The sequence below is a fragment of the Salmo salar genome, chromosome ssa19 (assembly GCF_905237065.1).
Source record: "Salmo salar chromosome ssa19, Ssal_v3.1, whole genome shotgun sequence".
In the NCBI taxonomy this organism is placed as follows: Eukaryota; Metazoa; Chordata; class Actinopteri; order Salmoniformes; family Salmonidae; genus Salmo; species Salmo salar.
In genome coordinates this window covers 26,323,394-26,338,006 of record NC_059460.1, presented here as the reverse complement: position 1 = coordinate 26,338,006, position 14,613 = coordinate 26,323,394, and the positions used below count along the sequence as shown (strand labels likewise).

General features: G+C 39.5%; 1 protein-coding gene across 2 annotated transcripts; it reads right to left on the bottom strand.

Annotated features, from left to right (window-relative positions):
- Positions 1-6,868: 6,868 nt before the first annotated feature.
- On the bottom strand, positions 6,869-10,260 carry LOC106578612 (motor neuron and pancreas homeobox protein 1). 2 transcript variants are annotated; one of them, XM_014157610.2, is made up of 3 exons: positions 9,657-10,260; positions 8,649-8,809; positions 6,869-8,410 (listed from the first exon to the last, which is right to left on the bottom strand). In XM_014157610.2, exons 1-3 carry the CDS (start codon positions 10,141-10,143, stop codon positions 8,123-8,125), a joined length of 936 nt encoding a protein of 311 aa, XP_014013085.1. In that variant the 5' UTR covers positions 10,144-10,260; the 3' UTR covers positions 6,869-8,122. The 2 variants fall into 2 exon arrangements, with proteins under 2 accessions (XP_014013085.1, XP_014013086.1); XM_014157611.2 differs by having other exon boundaries at positions 9,666-10,260.
- Positions 10,261-14,613: the final 4,353 nt, after the last annotated feature.

Sequence of the window (14,613 nt, the reverse complement as noted above, 5' to 3'; positions counted from 1 at the left end):
TTCCTCTTGTCCAGATGGGATAGGGCAGTGTGCAGTGTGATGGCAATTGCACCGTCTGTGGACCTGTTGGGGCGGTATGCAAACTGAAGTGGGTCTAGGGTGGCAGGTAAGGTAGAGGTGATATTATCCTTGACTAGTCTCTCAAAGCACTTCATGATGACAGAAGTGAGAGCTACGGGGCAGTAGTAATTTAGTTCAGTTATCTTTGCCTTCTTGGCTACAGGAACAATGTTGGCCATCTTGAATTATGTGGGGACAGCAGACTGGGAAAGGGAATAATTGAATATGTCCGTAAACACACCATCCAGCTGGTCTACACATACTCTGAGGACGCGGCTATGGATGCCGTCTGGGCCAGCAGCCTTGTGAGGGTTAACACGTTTAAATGTCTTACTCATGTCGGCCACAGAGGAGGAAGGGGGGCAGTCCTTGTTAGCAGGCCATGACAGTGGTGCTGTATTATCCTCAAAGCAGGCATTTTAGTTTTTCTGGAAGCGAGACATCGGTGTCCGTAACATGGCTGGTTTTCTTTTTGTAGTCTGTGATTTCCTGTAGACCCTGCCACATACGTCTTGTGTCTGAGCCGTTGAATTGTGACTCCACTTTGTCCCTATACCGACATTTCACTTTTTTTTTTACATTTTACGTTCTTATCCAGAGTGACTTACAGTAGTGAATGCATATATTTCATACATTTTTTCTCCATACTGGTCCCCCGTGGGAATCCAACCCACAACCCTGGCGTTGCAAACACCATGCTCTACCAACTGAGCCACAGGGCACTTGTTTGATTGCCTTGCGGAGGGAATAACTACACTGTTTATATTCGGCCATATTCCCAGTCCTCTTTCCATGGTTAAATGTGGTGGTTCGCGCTTTCAGTTTTGCGCGAATGCCGACATCCATCCATGGTTTCTGGTTAGAGTAGGTTTTAATAGTCACAGTGGGTACAACATCTCCAAATCACTTCCTTATAATCTCACTCACCGAGTCAGCGTATAGATCGATGTTATTCTCAGAGGCTGCCCAGAACATTTCCCAGTCGGCGTGATCAAAGAAATCTTGAAGCGTGGATTCCGATTGGTCAGACCAGCGTTGAATGGTTCTAGTCATGGGAACATCCTGTTTGAGTTTCTGCCTATAAGATGGTGAGAGCAAGATGGAGTCGTGGTTGGATTTGCCAAAGGGGGGGGTGAGGAAGGGTCTTGTATGCATTGCGGAAGTTAGAGTAGCAGTGATCGAGTGTATTGCCTGCGCTAGTGCTGCAACCAATATGCTGATAGAATTTAAGTAGCTTTGTTCTCAAATTTGCTTTGTTAAAATCCCAAGCTACAGTAAATGCAGTCTCAGGATATATGGTTTCCAGTTTACATAGAGTTCAGTGAGTTCCTTGAGGGCCGTCGTGGTGTCTGCTTGAGGGGGTATATACACAGCTGTGACGATAACTGACGAGAATTCTCTTGGGAGATAATATGGTCGGCATTTGATTGTAAGTAATTCTAGGTCGGGTGAGAAGGAGAACTTGAGTTCCGGTATGCTGTTATGATTATACCATGAGTTGTTAATCATGAAGCATACACCCCCGCCCTTCTTCTTCCCAGAGAGGTGTTTATCTCTGTTGGCGCGACACATGAAGAAACCCAGTGGCTGAACCGACTCCAACAACGTATCCCGAGAGAGCCATGTTTCCGTGAAACAGAGAATGTTACAATCTTTGATGTCTCTCTGGAAGGCAACCCTTGCTCTAATTTCGTCTAACTTTTTGTCAAGAGACTGGACATTGGCAAGTAGTGTACTCGGAAGCGCTGGGCAGTGTGCACGCCTACGGAGCCTGACCTGGAGGCCGCTTCGTCTGCCTCTTCTGCGGCGATGTTGTTTTGGGTCGGCTTCTGGGATTAGATCCACTGTCCTGGGTGGTGGTCCGAACAAAGGATCCACTTCGAGAAAGTCGTATTCCCGGTCGTAATGTTGACGTCGCTCTCAAAGGCTCTGACAACATTGGCTGCATGCATTGCATAGCATAGTCATTGCATTACATTTGATGCCTGCTACTATTAATTAGCTCTATTACCAAGGCTGGCATTAATCTGTGTGTAGGCCAGAAGGTGAGACGGGGCCACCGAGGTCACTCAGTGGAAACGTCCCTCCGCCAGACCACCAGACAATGGCATCTATGGGAGGGTGGCAATGTCTTCGCCTTTAATGTTCTTATTTGTTTTGATGAAGGTGAAAGTGCAAATGTAGCTGATCCGTGTCAGTCAGTCTCTATGGTAACAAAGAGAAACCCTGTGAGTCAACTAGAGAGGCGAATTGTGACAGAGTCAGTGAAGAGCTTACAGGCTATTGTATGCAGGTTGAAGCCATCTTGCATGTGTCATTAGGTTGGTATTGACCCCTGAGTGACCCTCTAATGGTTCTGCTAAGATGTTAAATTCTACTGATAACACTCCAGCTAGCAAACACAACCAGCCAGTTAAGCATCTGTAATCCCATAATTAGTATACTACTTAACACTTCAGTACTATCACAGGAATAAAGAAAATATGGAGACCCTATAATTAGCCTCAAGATTTTATAATGCTTACACTGTAGTACAGCGTGTGTCCCATTCTTCAGACTGACTCTCGTAAGTCCCAAATGGCACCTTATTCCCTATATAGTGCACTACTTGTGACGAGGCCTGTCAAGAGAAGTGCACTTTAAAGGGAATAGGGACTCTGTCTATTGTTCCCAGCTATATCCTACCCTCCCAGAGAGTGTTCCCATCCCGTACCTGACTGAGAGGTGTTGATAAAGTAGCTCTCTCTCTTTGTATCCTCACAGCTGGGCAAACTATCCGTTAGCTAAATTACTCCTCAATCAATAATACTAACACAGCTATACAGAAACTCAGAACTTCTGAAACATATTTTGGAACACTCCCTTACAGAAAAACCAAATTAATTTTACAAGTGATAATGTGATCACATGTAAAATCAACAAGTCATAACATGAAACTAAACATTTTAAAACATGATCTCGTGAAATAAATGTGACAACATGGAGATGAAAATTTTCAAGATGTGATACTTTGAAACTACAAATGTGATTACATGATCTCATGAAATAATGAATGCAAAATAAGGAAATAAGGGATGCAAAATTTCAACATGTGAAAAAACAGTTTCACACTTGAGAATTAGATTTTCACAAAAGTTTTTCACCTGAAAGTGCAAATTCGATTTTCACATGTGAAGGTTTTTCGCATGTGAAACTGAAAATTTCACATCTGAATCTGCAATTCACATGTGAGATGAAAACATGTTATTCTCCTCACATGTGAAAGGTGGTGTTAACATGTGAACTCTAAATGTAATACATGTGAACATATGAACAACTGACCTCACGTATTTCTTTTTTACATGTGGAAATTTCAGCTCAACATGTGAAAATAGCTATTTTACATATGAAAATGTAATTTCACATGTGAAACTGCCATTTTCACAATTTAAACTGCAATTTTCAAATTTGTTTTTTTTTGTAAGGGAAATAAATTATATGGGGGTTTTAAAGAAAGTAGTACGCTGTTCAGCTAAAATAGTGTAAAACGTTTTAATCAATGACAGTATGATTCCATTTGACATGATCACTTAGTACTGACATCTCAATATGACCCCACCTGGGATTAGAATTTACAACCTCTGGATTATGGATATGCTGCTCCACAAAGTCTGTAGCATTCCTCTACACGTTCATTACATATAATACATCTCTGCACTTTAAAAAGAAAATGCCATCTGCACTGCTATTTTCTGACTATTCTCTCATCATTGATTTAATTGATTTATTTCAGCAATTTGAGGGGTTTTCTGTATAGTTCTCAAATGTTGGTGAGGCATATTATTCTGTTTTAATGTTACTCCTGAATCACAATGATAAATATAATCGTTTTTCTTGAGTGTATTTTTAACAAAGCTGAGATTTACTTTACTTAAGTCCAAAGTGTAGGAATACAGGTGAAATCAATAATTGAGAAAGACATTGTGGCATAGCAGGGCGATCGGAATGCTGTGAACCTAGAGGTTGTGAGTTCCAATCCAAGTTGAGGACATACAATGTAATCATGAGTGTCAAATATGTAAATTGAAAACACTGTATGTTAAAAGCACTGTTTGTGTGTGTATCCTAAAGACACATTTTGGTTTGCAGGGCATCACCTGTGAAATCTAATGTAAAACAAAATATGCACATGTGAAAATGTGAATCCTCATGTGAGACGTATGCGATTAAATGTGAAACTTCATGTGAAATATCATCACGTGAAGTGTTCCAAAAACACATAGTTTCACATGATTTCACATGTGAAGTAAAACTTTGAAATCATGTGGTTTTTCCGTAAGGGTTTAGCTACTTTCTAAGCAAAAAACAAGTCACACATTTGGTCAAACGTGAAGGAAACGCTGATAAGGAATTCACAAAACAGTAATCATGCTATGCACCACATAAAGCATAAGTAACCCATAAACTCACCAATGTGCTACAGTGACTGATTTCCCACATTTAAGCTGTGCTAGGTTCTGTACATCAGACCAGACTGTGTAGGACAGAAACCTACAGTATGTTACAGGGTTGGGGAGTAACTGATTACATGTAATCGGTTAAGTAATATGATTACAAAAACCTGTAAATGTAAGCAGTTATGTTACTAGTAAAACTATTGTAATCAGTGCAGTCAAAAACTTGATTTTTGTGTTTTATATATATTTCCACACTGAGGTTGGAATAATACGATTAAATTGTGAAAATTATGATAAGGCCCTTTTAGTCTAAGAGCTGTTGAAAAGGCCGCCTGAAATTTCGGCCTGTTTCGATGGGAGGGAGTTTTGGCTTTCCATGGTGACATCACCATACGATAAATTAGTTACTAATTCCCATGTGGCTCAGTTGGTAGAGCATGGTGCTTATAACGCCAGGGTTGTATGTTTGATTCCCATGGGAGATCAGTATGAAAAATGCATGCATGCACTACTGTAAGTCTCTCTGGATAAGAGTGTCTGCTAAATGACCTAACTTTCAAATGTTAATAGACCAATAAGAAAGAGAGTTCCAAAACTCTGACAATAACAGCTAGTTTTCAATTTTCCCCTCCCCACTCAAACAACACCCGGACAGTCCTCGCAAAACTCTGACAATAACAGCTAGTTTTCAGTTTTCCCCACTCAAACAACTCCCGGACAGTCCTCGCAAAACTCTGACAATAACAGCTAGTTTTCAGTTTTCCCCACTCAAACAACTCCCGGACAGTCCTCGCAAAACTCTGACAATAACAGCTAGTTTTCAGTTTTCCCCACTCAAACAACTCCCGGACAGTCCTCGCAAAACTCTGACAATAACAACTAGTTTTCAGTTTTCCCCACTCAAACAACTCCCGGACAGTCCTCGCAAAACTCTGACAATAACAGCTAGTTTTCAGTTTTCCCCACTCAAACAACTCCCGGACAGTCCTCGCAAAACTCTGACAATAACAGCTAGTTTTCAGTTTTCCCCACTCAAACAACTCCCGGACAGTCCTCGCAAAATTGTTGCTTGAGAAATTGCTCTTTGCTAAGAAGTTATTTTTGTTTATTTTTGACCATTTTAATTTGAAAAAATCACAGTAAAGTACTTAATTGTTAGTTGTTACCCAGAAAATATTGGGATAAAAACTGCTGCATTGTACCTTTAAGTTTGTTCTACTTGAGTGAGTCTAGTCTGACCACAATTCAGAGACCACTATGATGACACAACAAATGTGTTTGATGGATCCTTTTTGTCATCTTCTAATGCCTCTTAAAGGGAAAGTAATCCAAAAGTAACTGAAAGTAATCAGATTACGTTACTGAGTTTGGGTAATCTAAAAATTACGTTACTGATTTCAATTTTGGACAGGTAACTAGTACACTAACTGTAACGGATTACATTTACAAAGTAATTTACCCAACCCTGTTCTTAAAGTAGACTGGTAAATATATCACACTTCATGAACATATAGCTGCAATGCAAGACATCTGTATTTCCAAAACAAAAAGACACTGCATGTGATTATGAACAACTACCAAACATTGTCAATCTTAAAAGAGACAATGGAATAGGGGGATATTAGATGAGGCATTATGGGTAAAAGAAAGGGAATATATTGCAAAGGAATTGCTTTTCATGCCTTGAGCATTATGTTGATATTTACATGTACTCAAGTAATTGATCTGAAATATAACTCATTGGTAGCTATGTACCCTTATGGAAAAACCCATGATTTCACATGTGGAAAATCACATGATTTCACATGTGAAATTCCCACATGTTTAGGAAATGCTTTTCATTCACATTGAACCAAATGTATGACTAGATTCTTTGCTTAGAAAGTAGCTAAGCCCTTGAGGAAAATCCACATGATTTCACAATTTTATTTCACATGTGAAATTCCACATGTGAAATCATGCAAAACCATGTTTTTTGGAACATTTCACATGTGATGATATTTCACATGAAGTTTCACATGTGGATTTTCACAAATGATCACATAACCTTTTCCATGTGAAATCATGTGAAACCATGAGGTTGTGGAACACTTCGCGTGATGGTATTTCACATGAAGTTTCACATGTGGATTTTCATGTTATCACATGCTGCTTTACATGTCACATTAACTTCACATGTGAAATTCATGTTTTTTTCTTAAGGGTGGGCCTAAATATGTATTAGACTTTTACTTTCTATTAAACTGGACTGAATTACATTGCCACAAATGCCATTGCAATTACTAAGAGCTCTGTCTTCTTCCAATATTGTATTTCTCTCCTTCCAGATAATGTTGCAGTCTCTTCAGGCCTAAAGATGATGTAGTGAGCTCAGTAGCCTATAATTTTGATGAGTAAAAGCATGTTGTTTTGGTGGATGTAACATAGGCAATAGCCTAAATAAAAAAAACGGCATTATAAGCTGTGGATGTAGTCTATATATTAGTAGGATATCATACACTTCGTAGGCCTATTGAAGGTTCTGTCGTCATCGTTGGTCTGACAGGTCGGGTCATGGGAATCGCTGTTTATACCGGTGTCGGATCTGTGCAAACGTGTCTGGAGTAAGACTGTGGAACCATTTCACACTAGACCAGCAATTGGCTCATATTAATACATCTTTGAAACCGCTTGTTAATGCGGATAGACAACAAAAGCACTATTTTCAAAGGATTGTCATTCGATCTGCTAAATATAGACATTATGTCATAATTTATTTATGAATGAAAATATTTTCCTACTTCGCACAATAGCCCTCAAGAAAATATAAAATGCTATGCACTTGCTGGCTAAATCAATATATCAATCAAAATTATACTAAGATCATAAGGTCAATTATACAGACCTATGTGTATGCTTATGACCTCTAAACAGAGAACAAATTGGCTCCAACATGGCACCATAATCAGCTAAGTGTGTTTGATAAATTCACATTGGTCAGCATTAAAAAACACAATGTTTTATACAACAAATGTATTTAATGTCGTCTGTAGGCTATCATGGGAGAGGTTAACAATAATTTAGCATGCATCGGTATAGCCATTTTATAAACACAGCATACAAAAATAAACAAAGGATATTTTTCTGCACGTTAACAATATATGACACAATTACATTAGTGTTATAGGCTATATCCACACAAATTCAAAAACATTAAACAAAATAAAATGCAAAGATGAATATCATGTCTGAATTTACAATTGGTAGCCATATCAAAATAGTATGACAATAACACCTATAGTGGAGTACCCATGTGATTGTACTGGACATCAGGGTCCTAAACCAACTGGATGAAAACATGACATTGTCACATAAAACCATGCAATATTACAAATAGCAGAGTGTACCTCGATACTGCATTCTAAAACGTCAATCTGACCTTATAGGGCCATTCTGCACACTGAATCTCAGTCAGGCATTGATCGTTTAGTATTTTCCAAATTATTCTAATTACTTTCGTAATTTCCGGGTAGGTGATTGAAGGTTGTTATTACTGTACATGCAGCTGCAGTTAGGTGGAACATTTTATTCCCATTTAAGGCGTGTAGGCCTATAGCGTTTCAAAAATACGTGTATCCTTACCCCTATCAAGGCTGTGGGCTTATATCACTGGTGTGGTTTCTATCGTCGTCTGATGAGCAATCCGAGGAGTTGTACAGGAAGTTGTCACCTTCATCGTCGTCACTGTCCCTGAAGTCTCTTATTCTGTTACTTTTGGCAGAACTAGTCTTTTGATAATCCGTTTGTTCCTGTCCGTCCGATTTCTCCTGTCCGTTTTTGTTGCTTTTCTTATTCTCAGCCTCCTGAGCGGCTTGCTCTTTGGCCTTCTTGCTCCGTTTCCACTTCATTCGCCTGTTCTGAAACCAAATTTTCACCTGAAAATGAAAATAACAAATATTTTTGAGAAAATGTGTTTTTATATGGTCGAACAATAATAGTTCAAGTTAATAGGCCGTTTTTAGATACGAGCCGTTCGTAATGGGCAGCACCTGGCCAGATCATAGAACACACAACTAAAGAACAGTGTTTTCATGTAAAACGGATTGAATAGCATAATAGTGGTATGTTTCACAATGGCTCACAAACAAACATGTATTTGAAGCTCTTATATACCTGCGTTTCCGTCAGCATCAAGGATGTAGCCACCTCAAAGCGCTTCGGTCGCGACAGATACTTATTCAGTTTGAATTGATGCTCGAGCTCCAGTAGCTGCTGACTTGTGAATGCAGTCCTTGGTCTTCTGCACTTTCCAAGCAAGTTTGACTGGGCCTGAGCTGGAAAACAACATGTAAGTACAAGAAAAAATGATGTCAACGTGCGTGCGTGATTTTACATTAGGCCTATGCACGGCATTTGAATAAATTATTCGATAGGCTGTAATAAAACCGTTATATGCCTGAAAAATCCAATTTGTCTGCAAACAAAAGGAATAATATTGAGATAACAATTTCCCTATATGATATAGCCTTTATGATACATGACCTATATGATATAGCCTATAACAATATGTACTTTTGTAATAAGCAGATTGAAAATGAAAGGCTAATCATTACAGGTTTAAATGGGAAATCAGTTGTTGAATATTAAATGGTAAAAGCTTTATATTAAACTGATTTAAATTGAACATATAGAACACATATATCCTTTGGGATATAAATGTGTGTTTTTTTTGCACACTATGCAGCCTTCTCAAGAAACGGGTTCAGGTCGAAATTGCCATAATATTGTTAGTATAACATCTAACATTGTCTGAATATATATTCAGAGAGAGCTAAGCTATTTGCCATCTAATTTTAAACACATCTGTTAAAACGAACCGGAACAAAAAGCGCAGTATCTGGTTAGCAAACAGTGTGTCGGCTGCGAGTTTCACACTGTCCATTATATGTCCATTTTAGTTTCTCTCTGAAAACCTATCACCCCTCTCCTCGCACCTTCACCAAGTCTTGAGGCAGTAAAAGTACCAATGGATGAATAATGTAAAATCCATCCACTTGCTCGCCAAGTGCGTATACAGCAATATAAAGTCAGCAGTTTTTTTATCAGCAGTCCAAAAATTATTATATAATTAAAAGCATAGACGACAAACTATGAAAATTAAATGGCAGCAGTTATACTCACAATACTCACAATTAAAGTCGGGCATTTTGGGTAGCATCATTCCCGCTGTGGAGACTCGCAGCCAGTGGTCGAGCTGAAACGTCCCGGCCGAGAGTTTGAGGGAGTCGCTGCATGGATGGTGGTGATGAGACCCATGCGGATATGAGTAGGACAAGGCAGGGTGCTGCCCGAGGGAGTAGGTATACATGGGGTGGCCGTAGAGAGCCTGGGGAGGGATCCCTGCGCTGCTCTGTGGATGTAATCCAAGCATACTGTGGGGACTGTTCAAGAAGCCTGGTTTAGGAATCAAACCAGAAGGGGAAATCCTAGGTGGAGACGGCGTCTCATTCCGTAAAGAGTCGGCATTCAATTCTGAGTTTGGTACACTTCCGGACGATGAAATGGAAGAGGAAGATAAAGAAGTCACAAGCGCAAGCGGAGATGTCTGCACCTTCGGCGGGTCAACAGCCAGAAGCGCATCGATGCGGAAATTTTTTGATTTCTCCATTTGAACCAATGTCCCCGTCGTTTGCAGACGTTGAACAGTTGTATCAAAACGATATTGAAGTGTCGTCGTCGTTCCACCTCTTAAAGTTATGATCTCGGTTAAAGTGTGAGCGGTGAAACCAACGTGACACTTAATTCTTATTCAATATGGGATTGGTTCCACCCGTTTGGCATGGGGTTATCCCATTGGTCAATCCAAGCCATGTTTACAATGCGTTTAGTTGGCACATTGCGTACCTCTCTAAGAAATGACCCGTCCCACTTTGGGTCGATGGGGCACTTTTGAAAGGGTGAAGTTTAGAAAACATTTTAATGAATTGGTTGGATATATTTGCATTGATCAATAATATGATATACATTTAGCCAAACATGGATAGACTTGAAAATGGATTGAGAGCTTATTGACCTATTTATAGTCACATAGTTTAATTAAATTACAAGTTGTGAAGACTTCAACCTATAATGCCAGGTGATTGCAAAGGTGGAGATTTGCTCCTCCGTCTTAAAGTAACTGTCCAGTGAAAATCTCACGTTTAAAAGTTAATACTCTCTTAACTCATAGTCTACCCAAATAATGTTGTTGACTCATCCTATACTCTCATTTGTAGCCAAAGCAAACTTGTATCTCAAACAGACATTAGAAAAATGCTTGCTATTTCCTCATAGAGGATGATGTCATCCTCCTGAAGAGGATAAGCTGGCCAATCAGTGGTCCATGAGCTGGTCAATCAATAGGCTATTTTTAATGATCAGTATAAGTCAACACCATTCTGTTGATGAGGTATACCCACAACATTCCGACACAGAAACTGCTTTTGACATACATGGGTACCATTTTTTGGAAGGAAAACTATTTGACTCATATTGTAATTAATTATAGATCAAATTTCATAGAAATGTCAAAACACTGGACAGTTACTTAAAAAAACTATAGCCTATACTTTCCTAAGGGAAATTATTCAAATGCTTTTTGGGTAGGCCATTGTGAAGAGAATATGGCATTCACCATATTGACAGCTAACGGAAGGCTCGTTATTCTACAACATATACACTGAGTGTACAAAACATTAGTAACATCTGCTCTTTCCATGACAGACTGACCAGGTGAATCTAGGTGAAAGCTACGATCTCTTATTAATGTCACCTGTTAAATTCCCTTCGATCAGTGTAGATAAAGGGGAGGCGACAAGTTAAAGAAGGATTTTTAAGCCTTGAGACAATTGAGACGGATTGTGTATGTGTGCCATTCAAAGGGTGAATGGGCCAGACAAAATATTTGAAGTGCCTTTGAATGGGGAATGGTAGTAGGTGTTGGCGACCGGTTTGAGTGTGTCAAGAACTGCAACGCTGCTGGGTTTTTCACGATCAACAGTTACCCGTGTGTATCAAGAATGGTCCACCAACCAAAGGAAATCCAGCCAACAGCAGGTCAGTGGTAAAAAACAGGTTATTGATGAAAAAGGACAAAGGAGGCTGACACAAATTGTGCAGAGCAACAGACTATAATGCCTGGTGATTGCAACAATGGAAAAAACACTGCACACTGGAGAGTTGGTCTGATGAAATCTGCTGTTTCACGCTGATGGGAGGACTACAGTATGGAGAAAACCACATGAGTACATGCATCCATCATGCGGCGTGTCAACATTGCAGGCTGGTGGTGTTACAGTGTGGGGTGTGTTTTCATGGCACACATTGAGCCCCTTGATAAAAGTGGAGCAATGTTTGAATGTCACAGAATATCTGAACATCATTTCCAATCAGGTGAATCACCTTCATGGCAGCAGTGTATCCATCTGCAAATTTATTTTCTCAGCAGGATAACACCTCATGGCACAAGGCTAGGATTGTCCAGGAATGGTTCCATGAACATGATAGTGAATTTAGCTTACAGCAGTGGCCTGCCCAGTCACTAGATCTAAAATCATTTGAGCATCTGTGGGATGAGATGGAACAAGCTATTTGAAATAGAGATCCACTACCAGCCAACTTGACACAACTATGGGAAGCATTGGAGTCAACATGGGCCAGCATCCCTGTGGAACGCTTTTGACACCTTGTAGAGTTCATGTCGCGACGAGTTGAGGCTGTTCTGAGGGCAACTCAATATTAGGAAGGTGTTTCTCGTGTTTTGTACACTCAGTGTATGTGTTTCTTTCTTTCTGCAGTATAAGACAATTGGGGGCATCTAGGGGCCAGTGGATTCCTAACTTCAGTTCTGCGCACATAACTCACATTTGAGTTGGGGACAAGTATTTATAATAAAGTTTTGCCCCAAAATCCATAGGCCTGTTTAATGCATTGGATTTTGATGGCTTGTGTAGCCTACATGTACAGTTTAGCAATGACAGACATATTACCCAAAATATTTTGGAAGAAGCCTGTACAGTCAAATAATAGGCCTATTCATTTTCTATGCCTTATTATTAATCATAAATTGTTAATGAAGAAACTCACTTGCTATGCTTTACATCACCTGCCATCACATGGTTGGAGAGTTATTTATCCAACAGAACCCAGAGAGTGTTCTTCAATGGAAGCTTCTGAAACATCAAATATGCACAGTTTGGTATCCCTCAGAGCAGTTGCCTTGGGCCGTTACTCTTCTCTAATTTTACAAATAATTCCCACTGGTCTTACACAAAGCTAGAATGACGATGTAATGAGGATGATTCCACACTCTACATGTCAGCACCTAAAGTCAGTGAGCTCACTAAAATTCTAAATAAGGAGTTACAGTCAGTGTCAGAATGGGTGATTAATAATAAACGGGTCTTAAATACATCTAAAACTAAAGGTATTGTCTTTGGTTCAAAACATTCTCTAAGACCTAAACCTCAACTGGAGTTGTACATAAAGTGTGTGACCATTGAGCAAGTTGAGGAAGCTGAACTCCTGGGTATAATATCGGATGGTCAGTTATCATGGTCAAGTCATATTGACAGAGTTGTTGTGAAGATAGGGAGGGTTATGTCTGTTATAAAAATATGTTCTTCGTTTTTGACACAAAAATCAACTGCACTAGTTAGTTGTTAAGGCTCTGGTCTTGTCCCATCTTGATTACTGTCCGTTGATATGGTCAAGTGCAGCCAAGAAAGACCTAGCAAAGCTGCAGCTGGCTCAAAACAGAGCAGGAAGCCTTGCCATTAACTGCACATACAGAAATAACATCAACAACCTGCATGGCTGAGGGTTGACGAGGTTTGACGAGATTTTAACTACTTCTCTGCAGTTTTCATGGGAAATATTACTGTGATGAAAATGCCAGTGTCTGCATAAAAACGTCTGCTAAATGGCGTATATTATTATAAAAATCAAATGACATGCAGCTCATACACCTGTACATACCCCACAAGACATGCCAGCAGGGGTCTCTTCACAGTCCCCAAGTCCAAAATGAATTCACGGCATCACACAGTATTATACAGAGCCATGATTGCATGGAACTCCCTTCCATCACCAATTACTCAAGAAAACAGCAAAATTACCTTTAAAAAAAAGATTAAACTATATATAATGTTAAAGCGGGGACTGTGAAAGGACACACACCCAAACAGACACCCTCTAACACACGTTATGTTTGTTGTTGAATTGTTTGTACATCATTGTATTTTAAATTGAGTGATTGTCCTTGTCGATCAGTGTATCAGCATTTTGTTACTTGTCACGTTTTGTGTTTTTTTATGGACCCCAGGAAGAGTAGCTGAGTCTTCTGCAAAATCTAATGGGGATCCAAACAAATAAATCACCACACCATACAGGATATTATATTCCTCCCCCCCAAAAGATGTAATGTCACAAATGAAAAAGTGTGTCTATGCATGACCCAGAGACCTGAGCCCAACTGGGAAATTTAGCTAAGAGCCTGCCTTATGCCACTACCCAAATCCGGGAGTAGACTGAATACATTTTGCTCTGCCCTGCACAATATAAATGTTAAATGTAACATCGTGATATGTAGGGCATATAGCCTCCTGGGACCCTGCAAAAAAAAGGTCTTATATTTGGATGGACTTTTTTGTGTTTGGGGTGAAAGGAAAATGCAACCAATAATGGATATTTTAACTAAATGCAATACATTTACCATAGTATTTTGGAACTCCTTTAATTACTCAAATAAATTACAAATTAGACTTTTCAAAGTGTATTAAATTATGAAAAAATATAATTAGGGTAATACCATCATTTGAAGATCTCTTTTGAACTCACGTGCTGTCCCCTGGGTCTCTTCATGTATGCCTCTGCATACACCTGCATACACACCTGTATTCACACCTGTATTCACACCTGTATTCACACCGGTACATAGATATTCAATATTCAAAGGCATATTTTGACATTGAAAGTGCACTAACTGTTATCAAATTTGACGAAAATTGCATCCTTAGTTCTGTATGGCTCAAATCACTGCACCTGTACATAGCTGTAAACAGCCCATCTATCTACCTACCTGTAAACAGCCCATCTATCT